At 44.6% G+C, this 24575-nt stretch overlaps 2 protein-coding genes across 2 annotated transcripts; both read right to left on the minus strand.

The window, feature by feature from the left end:
- Positions 1-5914: 5914 nt before the first annotated feature.
- On the minus strand, positions 5915-8255 carry LOC124009813 (regulator of G-protein signaling 21-like). The gene is made up of 5 exons (XM_046321995.1): positions 7922-8255; positions 7640-7699; positions 7460-7521; positions 7161-7327; positions 5915-7004 (listed from the first exon to the last, which is right to left on the minus strand). Exons 1-5 carry the CDS (start codon positions 8002-8004, stop codon positions 6831-6833), a joined length of 546 nt encoding a protein of 181 aa, XP_046177951.1. The 5' UTR covers positions 8005-8255; the 3' UTR covers positions 5915-6830.
- A 13552-nt stretch (positions 8256-21807) lies between these two features.
- Positions 21808-23812, minus strand: LOC124010174 (regulator of G-protein signaling 21-like). Its single transcript, XM_046322568.1, has 4 exons — positions 23769-23812; positions 23373-23536; positions 22944-23110; positions 21808-22595 (listed from the first exon to the last, which is right to left on the minus strand). The coding sequence occupies exons 2-4, from the start codon at positions 23479-23481 to the stop codon at positions 22419-22421; spliced, it is 453 nt and encodes a 150-aa protein (XP_046178524.1). The 5' UTR covers positions 23482-23536; positions 23769-23812; the 3' UTR covers positions 21808-22418.
- Between the last annotated feature and the right edge of the window lie 763 nt (positions 23813-24575).

The following is a 24575-nucleotide window of genomic DNA, read 5'->3' on the forward strand; positions in this document are numbered from 1 at the left end:
TCGCTGCTCGAATATACTCCAGATTGTGGTGGTCAGTCCAGATGAGGAAAGGGTGTTTAAGCCCCCCTAGACAGTGTCTCCACACCTTTAGGGCTTTTACCATAGCTAGTAACTCCCGGTCCCCCACATCATAGTTCCGCTCCGCCGGACCCAGCTTCTTGGAAAAGAAAGCGCAGGGACGGAGCTTCGGTGGCGTGCCCGAGCGCTGTGACAGCACGGCTCCAACCCCAGCTTCGGACGCATCCACCTCCACTATGAAAGCTAACGAAGGGTCCGGATGCGCCAACACGGGAGCTTCAGTAAACAGCGCCTTCAACTGGTTGAAGGCTCCATCGGCCTCGGCCGACCACTGTAGACACACCGGCCCCCCCTTCAGCAGTGAGGTAATGGGCGCCGCCACTTGGCCAAAACCCTGGATAAACCTCCGGTAGTAATTGGCAAACCCTAAAAACTGCTGCACCTCCTTTACCGTGGTCGGAGTCGGCCAATTACGCATGGCGTTAACGCGGTCACACTCCATCACCACCCCCGAGGTGGAAATTCGATAACCCAGGACGGAGAACACACATTTCTCAGCCTTGACGTATAGGTCATGCTCCAGCAGTCGCCCAAGGACCTTGCACACCAGGGAGACATGCGTGGCGCATGTGGCAGAATAAATCAAGATGTCATCAATATAGACTACCACACCCTGCCCGTGCAAGTCCCTGAGAATGTCATCTACAAAGGATTGGAAGACGGCTGGAGCATTGTTCAACCCATAATGCATGACGAGGTACTCATAGTGGCCTGATGTGGTATCAAACGCTGTTTTCCACTCGTCTCCTCCCTGAATACGCACCAGATTATACGCGCTCCTGAGGTCCAGTTTTGTGAAGAAACGTGCTCCGTGGAATGATTCCACCGCCGTAGCGATGGGAGGTAGAGGATAACTAAATCCCACTGTGATCGAATTGAGACCTCGATAATCAATGCACGGATGCAGTCCTCCCTCCTTTTTCCTCACAAAAAAGAAACTTGAGGAGACGGGTGACATGGAGGGCCGAATGTACCCCTGTCTCAGAGCTTCCGTGACATATGTCTCCATAGCCAAAGTCTCCTCCTGTGACCATGGGTACACGTGACTCCGGGGAAGTGCAGCGATCTCCTCAAGGTTTATCACGCAATCCCACCGTCGATAGGGTGGTAATTTGGTCGCCTTTTTCTTACTAAAAGTGATAGCCAAATCGGCATATTCTAGGGAAATGCACATGGTGGAAACCTGGTCTGGACTCTCCACCGTCGTGGCACCGATGGAAACTTCTATAAACCTACCTGAACACTCGTCTGACCACCCCTGTCTCCAGGAAATGAGGGGATTGTGAATAGCTAGCCAGGGAACCCCCAACACCACTGGAAACCCAGGTGAATCAATAAGGTAGAAACTAATCTGCTCCCTATGATCCCCCTGCGTTACCATGTCCAGCGGAATCGTGGCCTCCTTGACCAGCCCTGACCCTAACGGTCGGCTATCTAAGGAGTGCACGGGGAAAGTTGGGTCTATCTGCACCAACGGAATACCCAACTTACGGGCGAGTCCGCGATCCATAAAACTCCCAGCTGCGCCTGAATCGACTAGCGCCATGCTGGAGAGAGGGGAAAAAACGCATGGAATAAAATAAACAAAAACACGTGACCAACAGGGAGCTTTGGGTGAGTTTTGTGCCTACTCACCTGGGGTGGCCGAGAAGTGTGTCCTCTCCGGCCACAGTAGGCGCAGGAGGAGCCTCCTCCTCCGGTCCATCTAGATGCAGCTCCTCCCAACTCCATCGGAGTTGGAGCGGGAGGGCTGGAAGGTGGAATTGACAGGACCCCTTCTGAACGCCCGCGTGCAGCTACAGTCGAATCGACATGTCTATAAGTTCATCGAGGGAGAGTGTGGTGTCCCGACAAGCTAGCTCCCGGCGGACGTCCTCCCGGAGGCTGCATTGGTAATGGTCCATTAGGGCCCTGTCATTCCACTCTGCACCAGCAGCCAGGGTCCGGAACTCCAACGCGAAGTCCTGCGCACTCCTCTTCTCCTGGCCATCATCTGGTCCATCGCTGAACCGATCCGATGGAGGACAGCTGTATGATGATGAACGCGCTCTTCCATAGTTGGGAGAGGGGTGGTCGCTGCTCCTGCTGACTCCATTCAGTAGGGTGCGGGCTTCTGTTATGACTTCTATGAATGGTGGGTGGAGGAGTCAAGCGCAGAGAGCAGGAAGTTCCGTAGGTGGATCTCTTATTCCAATGACAGCGGAAAATCTGACATTCAAAACACAAGGGCGCATGAAACAACCTGTCCAAAATAAACAGGACTAAAACTGTTCGGAAAAATAGAGATCACAATAATCAACCAACACCATAAAACAGAGAACAAGCCCACACAATAACAAAAGGAAAGTGAATCGATGGCAGCTAGTCGGCCGGCGACTGCAAACGCCTAGCGCCGCCCCAACAGGAAGAGGCACCATCTTCGCGGGATTCGTCACAATCCATACACGCATGCGTACATATACACATATATACATACACATACCTATATAGACATACATACTTAAATTTTTTTTTATATACCTTTATTATTATTCCCTGCAAACCCAACCACCGATCCCCCAATTGGAGTAAACTAATAAACACTTTGGCTTTTACCTTCAATTTATACATCTAAAACACATTTTACAGACACAGTCTATTTCACAATAGTTATTTTTTGGTTGTTTTTAGACCTTCCTCTATTTCTGATGTCACGTTGTTCGTAATAATGATCGGACCAAGGCGCAGCGTACTTTGAGTTCCACATACTTTTAATGAATAAAGTGAAACTTAAGCGAATACAAAACAAATAAAGAATTAACAAACCGTGACAATGCAATGCGAACAGGCAACTAAACATAAACAATATCCCATAACCCACAGGTGGAAAAATGCAAATTAAGTATGATCCCCAATTAGAGACAACGATTACCAGCTGCCTCTAATTGGGAATCATACACAAACAAACATAGAAAATCAAACCTAGAACCCCACATAGAAATGATAGACTAAAACCCCTAGTCACGCCCTGACCTACTCTACTTGCTCACTGAGTCAGCGTATACATTAATGTTATTGTCTGAGGCTATCCGGAACATATCCCAGTCTACGTGATTGAAGCAATCTTGAAGCTTGGAATCCGATTGACCACCGTTGTATTGACCTGAGCACGGGCGCTTCTTGTTTAAGTTTCTGTCTATAGGCTGGGAGCAACAAAATGGAGTCATGGTCAGATTTGCCGAAGGCAGGGCGGGGGAGGGCTTTGTATGCATCACGGAAGTTCGAGTAGCAATGATCCAGAAAGTTACCATTTCTTGTTGCGCATTTGATATGTTGATAGAATTGAGGAAGTATGGTTCTTAAGTTAGCTTTGTTAAAACCCCCAGCTACAATATGTGTGGTTTCCAGTTTACATAGTCCAGTGAAGTTCTTTCAGGGCCGACGAGAGATCTGCTTGGGGGGGTATACACGGCTGTGACTATAATTGAAGAGAATTCTCTTGGAAGATAAAGCGGTTGCCATATGATTGTAAGGAATTCTAGGTAGGGTGAACAAAAGGACTTGAGTTTCTGTATGTTGTTGTGATTACACCATGAGTTGTTAATCATAAGGCCCTGCCCTTCCTCTTTTTATTTTACCTTTATTTAACTAGGCAAGTCAGTTAAGAACAAATTCTTATTTTCAATGACGGCCTAGGAACAGAGGGTTAACTGCCCGTTCAGGGGCAGAACAACAGATTTGTACCTTGTCAGCTCAGGGGTTTGAACTTGCAACCTTCCGGTTACTAGTCCAACACTCTAACCACTAGGCTACCCTGCCGCCCCAGAGAGATGTTTGTTTCTGTCGGTGCGATGCATGAAGAAACCGGATGGCTGTACCGACTCTGACAACATATCCCGAGTGAGCCATGTTTGCTTGAAACAGAGACTGTTACGTTCTCTGATGTCTCTCTGGATTGCAACTCGTGCCCTGATTTCGTCCACCTTGTTATCTAGAAATTGGACATTGGCGAGTAATATGCTCGGAAGTGGTGGATGGTGTGCTCGCCTTCTGAGTCTGACCAGTAGGCCGCTCTATCTGCCTCTCCTGCGGCGACCGCGTTGTTTTCTGTCGGCCTCTGGGATAAGATCGCATGTCCATGGTGGAGGTTCCGAACAAAGTGTCCGCTTCGGGAAAGACGTAGAGATGGTCGTAGAGATGGTAAGTTGACATCGCTTTTATATCCAATAGTTCTTCCTGGTTGTAATAACCCTTGAAAACACTTGAAAATAACACCATCTTTCTTATCAACTGTGTGTGTATTTTCGTGTGAGAGTTCGTAGTTGGTGAAATGTGTAGAACATTTTCTCTACGCCCCGTGGCAACATGTGTAGAATTTAAGGAAACTCCGAAACGTAAATTTTTACTCTCCGCTGTCAAGTGAAAATTGACTACTATGATGACATAATCCTGTGGTATAAATTTCACAAAATAACAGTTTGTTAGAATCCAATGTATTTTCCACGTAGATTCCACATCACATTAAGTTGAGAAATTACATTGAAACAATGTTGATTCAACCAGTTTGTACCCAGTGGGATGGTGTATTCTGGGAGCATGGAGGAAAATGGATTCTTGTGAGTTTGACGAAAACAAGATGGACACCTGCCTCCTGGACTGCCCCACTTCCTGTGCCTTTTGCTTACTTTGATTTGTTTGTTAGTGTCATTTTAAATAGCATGGTTTGTAAATGTTCCTGGGCCATGAGAAAGGCCACGGATGAAAAGGTAAACGTGTAAACCATTACTTATTATGTATTAAATGGTGAAACTAGTCCCTTGCTTCCTGCTTCTGCCTGCTCAACCCAGATCCAAAAGAACCTGTCATATTTCCACCTCGTGACATTACCCTTTCAGTAAAGTTTGGGAAGCGTCTTAACAAACAAATGCAGTCAAATATTTTTTTTTAATCTCCTATCATTGCTATGCAGACGACACACAATTAATCTTCTCCTTTCCCCCTTCTGATGACCAGGTGGCGAATCGCATCTCTGCATGTCTGGCAGACATATCAGTGTGGATGACGGATCACCACCTCAAGCTGAACCTCGGCAAGACGGAGCTGCTCTTCCTCCCGGGGAAGGACTGCCCGTTCCATGATCTCGCCATCACGGTTGACAACTCCATTGTGTCCTCCTCCCAGAGCGCTAAGAACCTTGGTGTGATCCTGGACAACACCCTGTCGTTCTCAACCAACATCAAGGCGGTGGCCCGTTCCTGTAGGTTCATGCTCTACAACATCCGCAGAGTACGACCCTGCCTCACACAGGAAGCGGCGCAGGTCCTAATCCAGGCACTTGTCATCTCCCGTCTGGATTACTGCAACTCGCTGTTGGCTGGGCTCCCTGCCTGTGCCATTAAACCCCTTCAACTCATCCAGAACGCCGCAGCCCGTCTGGTGTTCAACCTTCCCAAGTTCTCTCACGTCACCCCGCTCCTCCGTTCTCTCCACTGGCTTCCAGTTGAAGCTCGCATCCGCTACAAGACCATGGTGCTTGCCTACGGAGCTGTGAGGGGAACGGCACCTCAGTACCTCCAGGCTCTGATCAGGCCCTACACCCAAACAAGGGCACTGCGTTCATCCACCTCTGGCCTGCTCGCCTCCCTACCACTGAGGAAGTACAGCTCCCACTCAGCCCAGTCAAAACTGTTCGCTGCTCTGGCCCCCCAATGGTGGAACAAACTCCCTCACGACGCCAGGACAGCGGAGTCAATCACCACCTTCCGGAGACACCTGAAACCCCACCTCTTTAAGGAATACCTAGGATAGGATAAGTATCCCTCTCACCCCCCCCCCCCTTTAAGATTTAGATGCACTATTGTAAAGTGACTGTTCCACTCGATGTCATAAGGTGAATGCACCAATTTGTAAGTCGCTCTGGATAAGAGCGTCTGTTAAATGACTTAAATGTAAATGTAAATGTTTAAAAGTGCTTTGAAGGTTTGAAGCATTTACATTTTTGTGAATTTGTGTTTTTACTAAATGTATAATTTAGCTGTTCGAATTTGGAAACCATGTGCCATTTTATAAATACACCTATAGAAATCGGAATTTTTTACAAATATCCAGTGTATCAACAGCATTTTTTACATTCAGTAATTTCTTCACAAAATCAATTCTCCATAATGTTATTTTTTAAAGCTTACATCACAAACATTCCTCATTGTGTTAAAGTAAACAAAATTACCCATTCTAAAATTGTGGTTTTAAAAAAAGTCAAATTTAGTAGATTATTTTATCAAATGCCTTATAACTCAACTGATGACCTGCAGATTATGTGCAACTGCAGATACCTTTTCATACAGTTACAGCCCAGACTGTTTAGATTCCACATAGTAAACATCCCCAGAACTTTGACACAGAAAGTCCCTAGCAATAACATGCCATGCAAGGTAATCCCCTGACACCACCATGTCTCTGTCGTAGAAATAGAATCAACATTATATTTCTATGATCTCTTTAGCCCCCTTCTATGTGACGTACGTTCCTCTTTCAAGTGAAAGTACATAGACTAAACACAAATGTCAAGAAGGCTTGCCAGCACAGTCACTTCTGTATGTTCCTCCCAGCATTCCCTTAGGCCTCGTACATTTGTACCCAGTATAATTCACACTCGGAAGCATCTTCTTATGAATCCTGTTTGTAGAAGCTCCCTGGCTGTGAAACATTGCAGTCCATTGTTGGAAGCCTCAGTTCAGTTTCTATCATCGGTATTCATTCACATCTTCATGTAGTCAGTCTGATGCGGAGTCCAATAAGGTCCTGTAGATGTTGGATCTGAGGAACCTGGGGTAGGAGTCTTTCTCCATCAGGCTGTACACAATCCTCTGGGCCTCGTCGAAGCAAACTGTGGAGGGCGTCTTCACATTCTGCCCGATGAGATCTCTGGTCTTGTGGTCAATGTTGATCTGGAGAGATTTAGAGGGAATTGATGAGACTTAGTGGACACAAGGAGTAGATGTGCTCATGCAAAGCAAATGTAGCAATAAAAAGTAGATACATACGTGATCAAAGATGTACATGTTTTTGTGAAGTATTATACTATGTTTGTGAGTACAACATGCCTCTTTTGGAGCCTCAGCTTCAATGTATGTCTTGTAGATCTTCTTGGCCCTGGAGGACAGCCTGAAGGAGGACTTAATCTTCTTGTAGTCTTCACAGATCAGCCAGAATTCAATGTTCTCATCGCTGAACTCTGATTTCAGAAAAGCCTGAAATGTTGCCATGCCATCTAAAAGGGGCATGAGAAGACATACTTAGCTAGGCTTTAAAACCTCCAAACCTACGAAAATGGACATTTCTTCAATGGTTCAACCTCCTTTTGTCTGTTTAAACATTGTTTTGACGAACATGAAATGCTTACATTTTGATGTGAGAAGTCTCTCCAAAGACTGGGACCACAGGATAATTTCCTCAGTACTAAGTCTGTAAAGGAGGAGGACAGTTATTTTCAGATCAATACACTGGATGTTAATGTAGATGGTGGATGGGTCCTGATAGGAAAGGCTCATGGATATGGAGAGTCTATCCTTAGGCTATTTACCGTTCAGTGTTAGGGGCATGGGAAGATCTGCGTTGTAGTCGGGACCTCAAGTCGCATCCCCTGAAACAAAGTAAATAGGTAAATACACAAGCATACACACAAAACATGCACGTGCACAGAAAACCTCAAAGTTCTCTTGCTCCTACGTGCAAAGGCAGCCAGCAACATAATATAGTGTTTTTAAAGAACACTTGTTTTTAAGAATCTGCAATTGTGCCGAATGACTAACAAACCAATAAATCAATGTGGAATGCAAGCAATACTTTATCAGCGAATACTCACTTTGTCTGCTTTCTTCTGTTGTCCTCCATGTCAATGTTGAGTGGATGCAGTTCCCTTGATGGTGATGTAACTAAGATAAGCATGTTTGGGGAAACACAATCATTGGGTTCTTTGTATGTATTACTCAGTGTTGGAGTTCTCTGCTAGCTTGTCAAATTGTGTCTGTTTTGACGTTCCTCCAAACACCCTCCTTTATACAAGCGACGGCTACTGTGATGTTAGTGTGTGTAGCGTCACCCGTTTCGTTGGCCTCTAACCACAGAAATAGAGGAAGTAAGGGATGACGCTAGCTTGTTCACACCAGTGCAATGCAACTGACTGTCTGCGTTCAGAAACCTGCACAGGTCATTCCCTACCGATATTAAGGCCAGGGTATGCAAATGTAACGTGGAAAATTAAACAACCGATAAGCAAATTCTTACCTTCACTCCGTGGGCTCAAGTAAAGAACAAGGTCCTTTGTTTAATTTTTGAAACGCATTTGTCAGGTGGAAGTGATACTTTCATTACGTCTTTTGCTTTCATGTCCCATGATAGTGGAACTGTTGCGTTTTAAAACATTTTTTTTTTACCAATATAAACTTTTGCCTTTTCACAAGTATAACCCTAATAATTTTATCTGGAGTTTTTGGCAGAAGAGAACAATTGAAATAGGTCAAACCATGCAAGCAGAAGAATTTGCCGGATTCGTCAGTGAAAATCCCACTGTCCACCTTTAAGTCTCACTTCTCCTTATGGTGCACTTCACCTTACTGTATGACATCAGTAGTGGCCTCTGACATGTATTTTTCCGTCACAGAGAACCAATCATATATAGTATGTTAGATAGATGGACAGATCGGGGCCAGATCACAATAGATACAAAGAAGATTTTGTCTTGACTAGATGACTAAACATATTGTTAGTTTATTTCCATCAAAATGGCAGAACTTTATCAGATGACAACTAAGCAGACAAAACTAGCAGTCACAGTGTTGCTCACAGTTAATGTCACCATGAAAAACCAGTCAGGATAGACTTAAAACGGTCACATGGGTATGAGAACTCGGTCACATGGGTATGAGAACTCGGTCACATGGGTATGAGATCTCATGCACAGGCTGAACTGCAGCATATAACATCCTACTTACAATACAGTCCTCGGCAATACATTGTTTCCTGCTATACATTATGATATACATGATTTCAAATGAATAGATCGTATTAACATTGTATATCCATATTTAAATCAACATTGTAATTGAATATTGATCAAAGCAATGCATTTTTCAACTGCATGCGTGGGTGGGCATGCGTGTGCGCTTGTGTCACTTTGTGAAACAAACCACATCTAATTCCACTTCCTCTTTCCTTAGCAGCCAACTGAAATGTGTTATATAATGACATGACTAAAAACAAAACAAATACATGAAATATCTCAGAAATGAATTATATGGGAGTCGGTGCATTCGACATGAGGTTGGTAGACAGTGAATTCCACTGACAGGATTGGCATGTTAACACATTGACTATATATATTTTGTAAATCTTTTGGAAAAAATAACACTAACACATTTTCATAGTGTTGTACACCGAACATGCCTCCTAACTGCAGACCATGCAGAGCCTGCAGGGTCGTTGCTGTAATGAGTACGATGGGAGACAGAGTGCTGGTTTCAAGCAACAGGTGTTTATTAGTAAAGGACCACAGGAGAAGGCCGGTAGCTGGGTCCTGGGGCAGGCATAAGGTCATCCAACAAGGTAACAGTACAGTCAGGGAAAAGGCTAATAACATAGTCTGGGAGATCAGGCAAGAGATTGATGACTAATAATGATGACTGATGACTAATAATAAAAGAGCATTATTAGTGAGGAAAAAATGATTAGTGGCCAAAAACTACGATACACGGGAGGACTCATACGGACCTAAACAGCGCTCCGACTAGACTGTGTATCAAAACAAACAATACCTCACAATGATGGGGTGCAAAGAACTGAAGTAAATAGTGTGTGTAAATGACATACAGGTGTGTGAACAGGTGATCAGACTTCAGGTGATTGGGATCTGGAGAGTGAGCTGCGTTCAGGGAATCGATGTGTTTGAGAGTGTGAGCTCACAGACAACACTGCTACTCCTACTGCTACTGCTACTCCTACTGCTCTCTCTTCGTCCGCCCACGTGTTCTCGCACACCCCGAGAGCGTCTGGTCAGCGTCTGGTCAGCGGGGTGGTGGCACCGGGATCCTCATCTCTCCCAAGTGGTCATTCTCTCTTTCTCCCCTTACCCATCTGTCTATCGCCTCCTTTGAATTCCATGCTGTCACAGTTACTAGCCCTTTCAAGCTTTACATCCTTATCATTTATCGCCCTCCAGGTTCCCTCGGAGAGTTCATCAATGAGCTTGATGCCTTGATAAGCTCCTTTCCTGAGGACGGCTCACCTCTCACAGTTCTGGGCGACTTTAACCTCCCCACGTCTACCTTTGACTCTTTCCTCTCTGCCTCCTTCTTTCCAGACCTCACCCTCTCACCTTCCCCCTACTCACAAGGCAGGCAATACGCTCGACCTCATCTTTACTAGATGCTGTTCTTCCACTAACCTCATTGCAACTCCCCTCCAAGTCTCCGACCACTGCCTTGTATCCTTTTCCCTCTCGCTCTCATCCAACACCTCCCACACTGCCCCTACTCGGATGGTATCGCGCCGTCCCAACCTTCGCTCTCTCTCCCCGCTACTCTCTCCTCTTCCATCCTATCATCTCTTCCCTCCGCTCAAACCTTCTCCCACCTATCTCCTGATTCTGCCTCCTCAACCCTCCTCTCCTCCCTCTCTGCATCCCTTGACTCTCTATGTCCCCTATCCTCCAGGCCGGCTCGGTCCTCCCCTCCCGCTCCGTGGCTCGATGACTCATTGCGAGCTCACAGAACAGGGCTCCGGGCAGCCGAGCGGAAATGGAGGAAAACTTCGCCTCCCTGCGGACCTGGCATCCTTTCACTCCCTCCTCTCTACATTTTCCTCCTCTGTCTCTGCTGCTAAAGCCACTTTCTACCACGCTAAATTCCAAGCTTCTGCCTCTAACCCTAGGAAGCTCTTTGCCACCTTCTCCTCCCTCCTGAATCCTCCGCCCCCCTCCTCCCTCTCTGCAGATGACTTCGTCAACCATTTTGAAAAGAAGGTCGACGACATCCGATCCTCGTTTGCTAAGTCAAACGACACCGCTGGTTCTGCTCACACTGCCCTACCCTATGCTCTGACCTCTTTCTCCCTCTCTCTCCAGATGAAATCTCGCGTCTTGTGACGGCCGGCCGCCCAACAACCTGCCCGCTTGACCCTATCCCCTCCTCTCTTCTCCAGACCATTTCCGGAGACCTTCTCCCTTACCTCACCTCGCTCATCAACTCATCCCTGACCGTTGGCCACGTCCCTTCCGTCTTCAAGAGAGCGAGAGTTGCACCCCTTCTGAAAAAACCTACACTATCCCTCCGATGTCAACAATTACAGACCAGTATCCCTTCTTTCTTTTCTCTCCAAAACTCTTGAACGTGCCGTCCTTGGCCAGCTCTCCCGCTATCTCTCTCTGAATGACCTTCTTGATCCAAATCAGTCAGGTTTCAAGACTAGTCATTCAACTGAGACTGCTCTCCTCTGTATCACGGAGGCGCTCCGCACTGCTAAAGCTAACTCTCTCTCCTCTGCTCTCATCCTTCTAGATCTATCGGCTGCCTTCGATACTGTGAACCATCAGATCCTCCTCTCCACCCTCTCCGAGTTGGGCATCTCCGGCGCGGCCCACGCTTGGATTGCGTCCTACCTGACAGGTCGCTCCTACCAGGTGGCGTGGCGAGAATCTGTCTCCTCACCACGCGCTCTCACCACTGGTGTCCCCAGGGCTCTGTTCTTGGCCCTCTCCTATTCTCGCTATACACCAAGTCACTTGGCTCTGTCATAACCTCACATGGTCTCTCTTATCATTGCTATGCAGACGACACACAATTAATCTTCTCCTTTCCCCCTTCTGATGACCAGGTGGCGAATCGCATCTCTGCATGTCTGGCAGACATATCAGTGTGGATGACGGATCACCACCTCAAGCTGAACCTCGGCAAGACGGAGCTGCTCTTCCTCCCGGGAAGGACTGCCCGTTCCATGATCTCGCCATCACGGTTGACAACTCCACTGTGTCCTCCTCCCAGAGCGCCAAGAACCTTGGCGTGATCCTGGACAACACCCTGTCGTTCTCAACTAACATCAAGGCGGTGGCCCGTTCCTGTAGGTTCATGCTCTACAACATCCGCAGAGTACGACCCTGCCTCACACAGGAAGCGGCGCAGGTCCTAATCCAGGCACTTGTCATCTCCCGTCTGGATTACTGCAACTCGCTGTTGGCTGGGCTCCCTGCCTGTGCCATTAAACCCCTTCAACTCATCCAGAACGCCGCAGCCCGTCTGGTGTTCAACCTTCCCAAGTTCTCTCACGTCACCCCGCTCCTCCGTTCTCTCCACTGGCTTCCAGTTGAAGCTCGCATCCGCTACAAGACCATGGTGCTTGCCTACGGAGCTGTGAGGGGAACGGCACCTCAGTACCTCCAGGCTCTGATCAGGCCCTACACCCAAACAAGGGCACTGCGTTCATCCACCTCTGGCCTGCTCGCCTCCCTACCACTGAGGAAGTACAGCTCCCGCTCAGCCCAGTCAAAACTGTTCGCTGCCCTGGCCCCCAATGGTGGAACAAACTCCCTCACGACGCCAGGACAGCGGAGTCAATCACCACCTTCCGGAGACACCTGAAACCCCACCTCTTTAAGGAATACCTAGGATAGGTTAAGTAATCCCTCTCACCCCACCCCCCCTAAGTTTTAGATGCACTATTGTTAAGTGACTGTCCCACTGGATGTCATAAGGTGAATGCACCAATTTGTAAGTCGCTCTGGATAAGAGCGTCTGCTAAATGACTTAAATGTAAATGTAATGTAAATGAGCTGGAAAGTGGGATGGAAAGTGAGCTGTGTTCGGGGGATCTACTGCATGTGTTTGAGAGTGTGAGCTGGAAAGTGGGCTGGAAAGTGAGCTGTGTTCAGGGGATCTACTGCATGTGTTTGAGAGTGTGAGTTGGAAGCAGACGTTACAGTTAGACCACAAAAAAGCACAAGAAAGAGGATTTCGACACCCACCATCTCAGATTGTTCTGGAATTGTTTCTGCTGTTAGGATGAGCATCCCTGTAACATTACTTTGTTGAAACCTAATTTGATCACTGAAAATGTAAGCTGATTGATTGCATCCAAGTTGGCCATTTTCATTTATAGGATTCATATAATATTGAATAAATATAGTACCAAAATCATATTTGAACCAAACTTTTTTTTTATAACAATGAGTTAGACATTAGGAATCCAAACGAATGGACAAAAGACAACCACGGACCCACACCCAATACCAATCCCGCCCCAACAAGTATACACTGAGTATACAAAACATTAAGAACACCAGCGCTCTGGCTGCTGACTCATCTTCACACAGTTGATTGAAGTGCTGATCCCACTACTGACGCTGGGCCTCAAGTGTCTCCAGGTATGAGGCCTCGGTCTCCCTCATGAAGTTCAGGTATTCGCTGGTTGTGCTCGCAGTGTTTCCTCTTCCCTGGGAAAATATATAGGCAAAAGTAATGAAATGTACAGTACAGGAATTATAAGGTACAGACTTCATAGCAAACCTGAGGGCAACCAGTGTGAGCGCAGTCTTGTTCTCCAACCATGTATTATCTCATAAAATGTATTACATCTTATCCAGCAAAGGCCAGTATGCGACAAATCAGATTTACCAAGCAGATACACCAAAGATGCAAATAATAATTGTCTTGGGTCTCCTTGAATAATGTTTAGGATCAAAACCCTGCCTTGACAAAAGCCCTCTGTAGATGAGCTTGCTCTGTTTGAGACAGCTAAATTGTGTGGTAAGGGCTTAACAAGTGAACATGACAATCAATTGATATTGAACTGTTTCCAAACCGAGAATGGAACCTGGGTGTCTGTGCGTGCTGGGCTCTGATGTTGTGGCTTCACCATTATAGCATGCAGCTTTCTCTGGGTCTGTAGGTTCAGGAATGTCCTCTGAAAAGAAATGCTTGCTCATTTATTTAGAATTCAATACAGAAATATATAATATACATAAATATTCACACCCCTGAATCAATACTTTGTAGAAGCACCTGTAAAAGTCTGTAAAAGCTTTACACACCTGGATTTTGCAACATTTTGCCCAATATTCTTTTCAAAATTCTTCAATCTCTGTCAAATTGGTTGTAGATCGTGGTTAGACAACCATTTTCAGGCCTTGCCATAGATTTTCAAGTAGATTAAAGTAAAAACTGTAACTCGGACACTCATTCACGGTCTTCTTTGTAAGCAACTCCAGTGTAGATTTGGCCTTGTATTTTAGGTTATTGTCCTGCTGAAAGGTGAATTCATATCCCAGTGTCTGGTGGAAAGGTTTTCCTCTAGGATTTTTCCTGTGTTTAGCTCCATTACGTTTCTTTTTTTATCTAGAAAACTCCCCAGTCCTTAACAATTACAAGCATACCCATAACATGATGCAGCTACCACTATGCTTGAAAATATGGAGAGTGGTACTCAGTAATGTGTTTTATTGTATTTTCCCCAAATATAACACTTTGTATTCAGGACAAAAAGTTAATTGCTTTGCCACATTTTTTTGCAGTATTACTTTATTGCCTTGTTGCAAACAGAATGCATGTTTTGGAATATTTTTATTCTGTACAAGCTTCCTTTTCACTCTGTAATTTAGGTTAGTATTGTGGAGTAACTACAATGTTGTTGATCCATTCTCAGTTTTCTCCTATCACAGGCATTAACATATGTCTCATGGTGAAATCCCTGAGTGGTTTGCTATTTCTCTGGCAAATGAGTTAGGAAGGACATCTGCATCTTTGTAGTGACTGGGTGTATTGATACACCATCCAAATTGTAATTAATAACTTCAAACCATGCTCAAAGGGATATTCATATTTTTTTTTACCCATCTACCCTTCTACCCTGCCCTTCTTTGCGAGGCATTGAAAAACATTCCTGGTCTTTGTGGTTGAGTCTTTGTTTGAAATGCACTTCTCCACTGAGGGACCTTACAGTATGTGTGGGGTACAGAGCTGAGGTAGTTATTCAAAAAATTATGTTAAACACTATTATTGCACACAGTCCATGCAACTTTACTATGCGACTTGTTATGCACATTTTTACTCCTGAACTTATTTAGGCTTGCCATAAAACAAAGGGGTTGAATATTTATTGACTCAAGACATTTCAGCTTACTTCTTAAATTTTATTTACATAATTCCACTTTGACATTATGGGATAATGTCATTATGGGATATTTTCCCACAAAATGTGGAAAAAGTCTAGGGGTGTGAATATTTTCTGAAAGTACTGTCAGTATGTTTTGTTTGTATCATGTAAGGTCGGCTGCTCCGGCTAACGTCAAACATGTAGCTATGTTCCCGGTATTGGCCTTCCATGGATGTTTATATGACAAGTTATCGACCTTGGTTACGTCTCCCGCAGTGCTCACTCTGACATGCTACAGCTAGCTATGCTGAAGACATTGGTAGCTAGCTAGATAATAATTTAGTGGCCATTCCTTTGGATTTTTCACGAGTTACTCATTGTTAGAAAAACGTTTGTTGGAAATGGGATGTTAGCTACTATATTTATTGAATATTATATGAATCTCATGAATTAAAATAGCCAATTTTGGCGGAATGAATTATCTTCATTTCTCAGAGATCAAATTATGTTTCACCAAAATAATGTTGCAGAAATGCTAATCTTTCCTGTTTCTAACCAGAGAAACGATTTCAGAACCCTCTGAGATGGTGGGTGTCATGGCTTGCTGAAATGACATGGAACGACTCGCCATTTAGATGGGATTATTCTGAATTGTTTACATGATTAGAACCAATTATACAGAACTAGAAAAATACAATTTCTGCGTAATATTTGTGTGCTTGCTCAAGCTCTCCAAAAGTTTAAATAGTTTGAGCCCAGTGTAGAATTCAAGCCGAACAGAAGATAAAGCAGTCGTAAGAAGACATTGGAGACTTTCTATGATACCAGATGTACTATATTTTGGGCAACATGCCCTCTCTGTCTACCTAGGCTTACTTTGCATGCCTTCCCCATGGTTACAGAAGTTATGCAAAGTTTCATCCACCAGGCCAAGGTTCAGTAATGCACCTTTTGGCCCTACGCACAATGAACAAGCATTGTCAGTGCATCTAAACACCGTGGTTTAAAGCTTCCACTGGATGAGTGCGGATCATATGAAATGGGTATTCTCAGTGTATACAATATTGTTCATTACTGCGCTTCTCTTTGCACAGTCCTTCAAAGATGTTGAGCACACCACAAGCTCTCCACGTTCTCCAAAAGTGTTTTTGCTGTTCCTGCTTCTCTGTACTGTTCCATTTCTTCAAACATACATTTGAGGTTAAAGGCTTAAGTTTAGGCACTATATCCGAACAGTTAAGGTAAGGGTTAAGGTTTGGGATAAACATTACATTTGGGTGCTCATTCCAAATTGTAAGGGTCCGTGGCGGTTCTAGCTTGTATGGCTCCCTGGGCAAACCACCCTTTCAGCTCCCTATTCTTCACCAGCTGTCATTTTTATTCAGACATTTGGAACAACACAAATAAATAATCATAACATTTAAAACTATATAAATATAAAAATATATACAAAAATAAGACTCCGAAATATCAAAAAGTAGTATAAAAGAGAAATGGAAAGAAATTTGTGTTGATTTGACACTCGAGCATCAATACATTATCCTTCCACCAACACTGTCAACCAAGAGTCAAGACTAAACCCATTCACCTTGGTGGTGTGCAGACTGCTTTTATATTATTCTTAATGATTTCACACAAACTAGAAAAAAATGCAACAATATGTCTGTGAAACTATATATTCACATGAATTGTGGTTTATTTGGTAATGTGATGTGACTGATTTTACTAATTGTATTAGTACTGTAAAAAGTTATAGGTGCGCTATTTGATAGATTCCCCCACTCCCTCAACCTCGGGCTTCAAGTGGGGGAGACCTGAGGTCCACCTACCCCCGCCATCTCATACTTCTAAGTGGGAGACCTTCCCAGGCAGGAACCTGCCTAGCTCACAAACTAGAATCAGGGCACCCACTCTGACAAGGTTAATTGACCCACATTCCCACACGGTGACATGATATCATTGACCTGACGTGCAAATTAGCGAAAGAAAACCATTCCAAATGTCACCTGTACCTAAATTTGCCACTGGTAAGGGTTAAGGTTTGAGATATGGTTAAAACCAAAACTAAATGTCCATGGCTGAGTGTTACGGTCATCGTTGCATCGTTGCATGAAGAAGCCAAACACACAGAAATAAAAAAAATTAGAACACAAAACATAGAATGCCCACCTCAACTCACGCCCTGACCAAACCAAAATAGACATAAAAAGGATCTCTAAGGTCAGGGCGTGACAGTACCCCCCCCCCCCCCCAAAAGTGCGGACTCCGGCCACAAAATCTAAACCTATAGGGGAGGGTCTAGGTGGGCATCTATCCGCGGTGGCGGCTTTGGTGCGGGACCCCGCTCCACCTTAGGCTTGGCCCACTTACTGGCCCTCACCGCCGACCCCCAGACTGGGGACCCTCGCAGCAGGCCCCGGACAGGAGGGAGACTCTGGCAGCTCCGGACAGGAGGGAGACTCTGGCAGCTCCGGACAGGAGGGAGACTCTGGCAGCTCCGGACAGGAGGGAGACTCTGGCAGCTCCGGACAGGAGGGAGACTCTGGCAGCTCCGGACAGGAGGGAGACTCTGGCAGCTCCGGACAGGAGGGAGACTCTGGCAGCTCCGGACAGGAGGGAGACTCTGGCAGCTCCGGACAGGAGGGAGACTCTGGCAGCTCCGGACAGGAGGGAGACTCTGGCAGCTCCGGACAGGAGGGAGACTCTGGCAGCTCCGGACAGGACACAGGCACAGAACTCACCAGGCTGGGGAGACCTACTGCAGGCCTGGTCCGTGGAGGAGGCACAGGATAGACCGGGCTGTGGGGGAGCACTGGAGATCTGGTGCGTAGCCTTGACACCACTCTTCCAGGCTGAATGCCCACTCTAGCCCAGCACGTGCGGGGAGCTGGAACAGGGCACACTGGGATCTCCTGGCGAACTGGGGAAACCGTGCCTAGAGCTGGCGCGGGATATCCTGGCCCGAGGAGATGCACTGGAGGTCTGGAGAGCAGGGCTGGCACCATCCATCCTTCCTGGCTGGATCCTCACCCGAGCCTGGCAGATGCGGGGACCTGGAATGTAGCGCACCGGGCTAAGAACGCGTACAGGCGTGCCAAGCTGGCACAAGACGTTCAGGGCTGGGGATGCGCACAGGAGGCCTTGTGCGTGGTTCTGGCACAGTCTTCACCAGACGGGTAGCACGCACCCCAGGACGAGTATGGAGAGCTGACTCAGGTGACATCAAATCGAGGACACGCTCCGTCGGGCAGATGTCGTGCCTTATGCACCAACACAGCAACTCTCTCATTAATCTCTCCTCCAATCTCCCCATCAACTCCTTCACTGTCTCTGCTTTGCTTCCTTTGCTCACCTCCAATTTCACCCCGACTGGCTCTGGTTCCATCCTCGGTCTCTGCCGACCGTCCCGTGTGCCTGACCTTCCTGTATTGGGGCTGCCTCTCCTGGCCACGCTGCTTGGTCCTTTGGTGGTGGGTAGTTCTGTTACGGTCATTGTTGCATGAAGAAGTGGACCAAAGCGCAGCGTGGTAAGTGTTCATGATTTATTAATAGAACTGAACACTGACAAAAACAACAAAGAGAACGAACGAACGAACGAACGAACGAACGAACGAACGAACGAACGAACGAACGAACGAACGAACGAACGAACGAAACCCAAACAGTTCTTTCTGGATCAGACACAAAAACAGAAAACAACTACCCACAAAACACAGGTGGGAAAAGGCTACCTAAGTATGGTTCTCAATCAGAGACAACGATAGACAGCTGCCTCTGATTGAGAACCACACCCGGCCAAACACACAGAAATAGAAAACATAGAACACAAAACATAGAATGCCCTACCCAACTCACGCCTCGACCAAACCAAAATAGAGACATAAAAAGGATCTCTAAGGTCAGGGCGTGACAATGGGATTGAACACAAAAACTTCTGATCAAGAGTCATCGGATTACACCAATCAACAACAAAACCCAAACCTACTTGATGGTAATAGTGCAGGTTGTCTGACATTATGTGGTTGTATAGGCTAAGTCATGACTGTCAACATGAAACCTGTGCAGCTTCTGTTTTATCTATTCCATAATTACCCAACTGGGGGACATCGGGTGGTTTTATTTGGCTCCCCAGGTTTTCTGACCAAGAACAAATATATATATATTTGAGTGTGTACTTTTCATTGTTGGACATAAAAGACTGTAAAAACACCAGGAAATCAGCACTAAGTGATTTTAATTTAAGAAATCTGTTTCCAAATATTCCCACACATAATAAAGAGACATGTGATGGTATACAAATGTAAGCAAAGTTTGAAATTATTATGTTTTAATCAAACATTATATCTGTTTGGGCTTCTTGCGGTCAATTTGCAGTCTACAAATTATTAGTCATTTGTTCCGGCCCCCCAACCGCCCCTAATATATACATACAATTTACTGTAGGACATTTGAATAATTTAGCAGGCACTTATCCAGAGTGAGTTACAGGAGAATGTAGGGTTAAGTGCTTTGCTCAAGGGCACATCGACAGATTTTTCACCTAGTCAGCTCAGGGATTCGAATCATTGTGACTTTTCAGCTACTGGCCTAACGCTCTCAACTGCTAGGCTGGCCTAACCACTAGGCTACCTGCCACCCAAGTTCTGGTGCAGGGCCAGTTGGTTTACAAAACAAGAACATAAGTCAATGTGTGAGCTTTGCTGCCACCTGGAGTTGGAGAGCTGTACACACTTCAGGGACCACACCCTATGTTCCAACACCCTTCTAACCCTTCTCCTCAGTGTTCAGAATGGTTTTTTGAAATACTGGATTGATGCCAGCATGGGCTAGAGGGAGTTTCCATCATATTTCTGATTCCATTCATATTTATCCATGGATGGGGGAACATGTGCAACTCTTCGGGGAAACGGGAAGTTAATCGGATCGCAATCATGGTCAATCAAAACAATCGGGATGTTTTGCATCGAATTCAAAATGATAGCACAGAGACACCCTGACTGCACTACGCACAATTTACATGAGAGCAAAATTGCTGCTGATTAAATGTTTTCTTCAAAAGATATATCTGATTTTAAATACATACAGTTGAAGTCGGAAGTTTACATACACTTAGGTTGGAGTCATTAAAACCCATTTTTCAACCACTCCACAAATTTCTTGTTAACAAACTATAGTCTTGGCAAGTCGGTTAGGACATCTACTTTGTGCATATGACACAAGTCATTTTTCCAACAATTGTTTACAAACAGATTATTTCACTGTATCACAATTCCAGTGGGTCAGAAGTTTACTTACACTAAGTTGACTGTGCCTTTAAACAGCTTGGAAAATCTCAGAAAACGATGTCATGGCTTTAGAAGCTTCTGATAGGCTAATTAACATAATTTGAGTCAATTGGAGATGTGCCTTTGGATGTATTTCAAGGCCTACCTTCAAACTCAGTGCCTCTTGGCTGTACATCATGGGAAAATCAAAATAAATCAGACCTCAGAAAAATAATTGTAGACCTCCACAAGTCTGGTTCATCCTTGGGAGCAATTTCCAAACACCTGAAGGTACCACGTTCATCTGTACAAACAATAGTACGCACGTATAAACAACATGGGACCATGCAGCCTTCATACCCCTCAGGAAGGTGACGCATTCTGTCTCCTAGAGATTAACGTACTTTGGTGCGAAAAGTGTAAATCAATCGCAGAACAACAGCAAAGGATCTTGTGAAGATGCTGGAGGAAACAGGTACAAAAGTAGCTCTATCCACAGTAAAACGTGTCCTATATCGACATTACCTGAAGGGCCACTCAGCAAGGAAGAAGCCATTGCTCCAAAACTGCCATAAAAAAGCCAGACTACGGTTTGCAACTGCACATGGGGACACAGATCGTACTTTTTGGAGAAATGTCCTCTGGTCTGATGAAACAAAAATAGAACTGTTTGGGAGGGGGGGGGGACTGGCGCACTTCCTATTGTGGGAAGCTTGTGGAAGGTTGCCTGAAATGTTTGACCCACGTTAAACAATTTAAAGGCAATGCTACCAAATACTAATTGAGTGTATGTAAACTTCTGACCCACTGGGAATGGGATGAAATTATAGCTGAAATAAATCATTCTCTCTACTATTATTCTGACATTTCACATTCTTAAAATAAAGTGGTGATCCTAACTGACCTAGGACAGGGAATGTTTACTAGGATTGAATGTCAGGAGTTGTGAAAAACTGAGTTGAAATCTATTTGGCTAAGGTCTATGTAATCTTCCGACTTCAACTTGCACATATGAACAGACCAAATAAACAAATGATTTCAGATCAGATCATTCTCATTCATCACCCGACTCACAGTTTTCCACCACATGTTATCCACCATTCACAAAAAAATGCCCTCTCTTTGTCTCCCTGAATATCTGGGAACTTACAAGGTTAGAATGCATACAACTTTGAATTGCAGTAGCCAGTGCACCTATAAAAAGCAGACACATAATGGTTGCATCTGGATTTCCCAAAAATATCCACGCAGAAGAAGGACAGGAGCTTGGCAACTCATTTGTATAGTTTTTTATTTCAAATTTGATGCTTTGATTCATTCAGATCATTTTAATTTCAATTTGAGACGGTATCTGATTACATACAGAAGTGATAATACTATTGATACAAATGAAGAACTTATTCATCATCTAATTTATAGTCAAATGGGCAACATTTTGGCATTTTAGTCTCTACAAATAACTTAGTTAAATACAACAACATTGCACACATTATACTCTATACATTCATTGAGAATGGAATCAACCCATTAAATGTAGTCACCGGTTAAAGAAAATATATATCTGATGATGTTTGGACATGGATTGCAAGAGTTGAAAGAATGTGTTTCTCAATTTCTGGGTTGTTCTTGACCACTTCCTGGTTAAATGGTTCTTGACCACTTCCTGGTTAAATGGTGAGCTGGCAGCCATTTAGTCAGTTCTCAGGTGCTAGTTTTAAGGAACGACACAATCCATTTCCACATGCATTGCTACATTTACAAAACAGTCTAGCCAGGAGATTCTGGATATTGCTAAACTAAACCCTAGGTAACAACACCCTAGGTAAGTCGAAAATAAGGTAGAAAATAAATAAAACCATCCCTTTAATCAAAGTGGTCCTCCATGGATGGAGGGACTGTAGCTTGTGTGTGGTACATAAAACGTTGAGAAACACTTAGAGCGTTTGTCATTTAAGAGAGTCACCTTGCATCTGCTCTCCTAAGCAAATCCTGGTAGATGTCTGACTTGAGGAATCGTGGGTAACAATCCCTGGCCATCAGACTGTAGATCAGCTTCTGTGCCGCGTCAAAGGACGTCAGGCTCGGCTGGGAGATGTTCTTGGTGATATTTTCTCTGGTCCCACAATCAATGTTGATCTTCAACCAAGATATAAGTCCAGTAAATACATGTTTTTTTTTTCCCAGACACATTTCTACATCTTATGTCCACTGAATGTATAAAGGCAGACAAAAGTATAAACAGGTCTAGATCCAACCAGGTCCTTATTAATTCATTTGTTTGTTCTGAGTTGTTATGAAATCCAGCAGATTGTCATCGGGGGTTGTATGTGTCGAGTGTATCAGAGTACGGATGCTGATCTAGGATCAGGCATCTCTTGTCCATTTAATCGTATCCATTATGATCTTAAAGGCGAAACTGATCAGCCTAGATCAGCACTCCTACTCTGAGATGCTTGATACATACGGCCTCAGGTAGCTACTTACCTGTCTGGGTGCTTCACATTCCACAAACTCAGAGTAGATCCTGTTAGCAGAGGAGATCATCTCTGGAAGAGACTTGATCTTCTTGTAGTCCTCACAGGCCAGCCAAAACAGGATATTCTCCTCACTATACTCTGACTTCAGGAATTGTCGGAAAGCTGCCTGCCCAGCTGGACACATGGAAAAATAGGAAAAGAAGAGAAATGAGATGTCTCTATGTTTGTTATTGTAAGAAAGCATATGAGTGTGAGTTCTGTCGCGAGACAAAGGCAGTAATCCTAACTTGATACATTTTAGTTACTTGTAGCAGACAATCGTAATTTGCCTGTGATTTTCTAAATCACATCCTGAGGATGGCATAATCAGCTTGGCACCGTCGGTGATGCCTTCTAGACAGGCAGTATAGTAAAAGGATAACAACGTTGTCCTTACGTTTACTACACAGGAGTTTGTCCACAGACTCTCCCCAAGTCTCAGCCTCTTCAAGTGGGTCCTTGAGAAAGCAACAAAATCTACCCTTGAAAAGAGCGTTGAGATCCATCACTAGCCCAGTAAATCAATGATTTTCAAAACACAATATCAAATCTGCCTCACACCTGGAAAGAAAATAGATGAATACGGTCCATCAATGTTTTTGCATTTCAAAAATATGTTTTCTAGTCCAGTGAAAAGATCTTTAAAAAAAATTCAAATAACCTGTTATCCACTACATTATATTAACTTAGATACAAAATGCACATAGTAGACTCCTCATTCTTGTAATAAGTCGTAACTTGAAACATAGCGGCATTCATCTACAGAATCAGTGATCGTGATAAAGAAACTCACTTTATTGCCATGGCAGCGTTGTCCGTCTGGGAGAGAGAAAATTGTTCCTGCCCAATGTGAGGCTAAGACTTTGATTGTTCCGAGGTGAGGGAGTTAAGTTGCAGGCAATGATCTAGACCAGACTCCCTCCGTGAATGGAACACATGAAAATCAGTATGCAAAGTGATGTTTGATGAGAGAGGGTATCCTTCCTTCCGAGGCCTCTCTGACCCCTGAGAGAGTATACACCTTGGGTTTCAAGGAGTGGCCCTCATGTCTTCTATGATATCCTGTCCACCTCAGTTTCAATCATAGATATGAAGATGAAAGACAGAGTATATAGTCCTAATATAACCCTAAGGGGGAAAAAAAGAGTGTCTGGTACATTTGCCATGGTAAAGGGCGTTACCATCGATGAATGGCACTTTTGAAGAAATCGAAACAACTAGTACTACTTGGTAACAAATGGTGCCCAGTGGAGCTTGTTTCAAGTTATTATTAGAATGTTATAGAGATGTGGCTTTTTACATGTTATTTTACATGTTATTACTCTGAATTACCATTTCACCAGATCAGTGGATAAATACTCTACAGTAAAACCAAAATCTCTTTCAGATAGTCGTTCATAGTCCGTAACAGAAACATAAGATAAACACGCATGGCCATGGGCTATAGTATCACAACAAAATAGTCACCTAAAATACACACTACACATGTCGACGTACACATTTTTATACTTTTCAAGTACAGGTATGTGTATTTATGTTTTTCGAACAGCCTAAAAAGCTACACATGGAATATATCATCAGCTGTTGTATTGTAACAAAA

Source organism: Oncorhynchus gorbuscha, linkage group LG22 (assembly GCF_021184085.1).
Source record: "Oncorhynchus gorbuscha isolate QuinsamMale2020 ecotype Even-year linkage group LG22, OgorEven_v1.0, whole genome shotgun sequence".
Classification (NCBI taxonomy): domain Eukaryota; kingdom Metazoa; phylum Chordata; class Actinopteri; order Salmoniformes; family Salmonidae; genus Oncorhynchus; species Oncorhynchus gorbuscha.

Bases quoted from the DNA above. Each gene is read 5' to 3' on its own strand.
- LOC124009813 (XM_046321995.1), bottom strand. From the start codon at position 8,004: ATGCTTATCTTAGTTACATCACCATCAAGGGAACTGCATCCACTCAAC. The intron at 7,522-7,639 runs GTAAATAGCCTA...CCTCCTTTACAG, and splicing joins CATGCCCCTAACACTGAACG to ACTTAGTACTGAGGAAATTA. The intron at 7,328-7,459 runs GTAAGCATTTCA...TGCCCCTTTTAG, and splicing joins GAGACTTCTCACATCAAAAT to ATGGCATGGCAACATTTCAG.
- LOC124010174 (XM_046322568.1), bottom strand. From the start codon at position 23,481: ATGGATCTCAACGCTCTTTTCAAGGGTAGATTTTGTTGCTTTCTCAAG. The intron at 23,111-23,372 runs GTAAGGACAACG...CCATGTGTCCAG, and splicing joins CAAACTCCTGTGTAGTAAAC to CTGGGCAGGCAGCTTTCCGA. The intron at 22,596-22,943 runs GTAAGTAGCTAC...TCTTGGTTGAAG, and splicing joins AATGTGAAGCACCCAGACAG to ATCAACATTGATTGTGGGAC.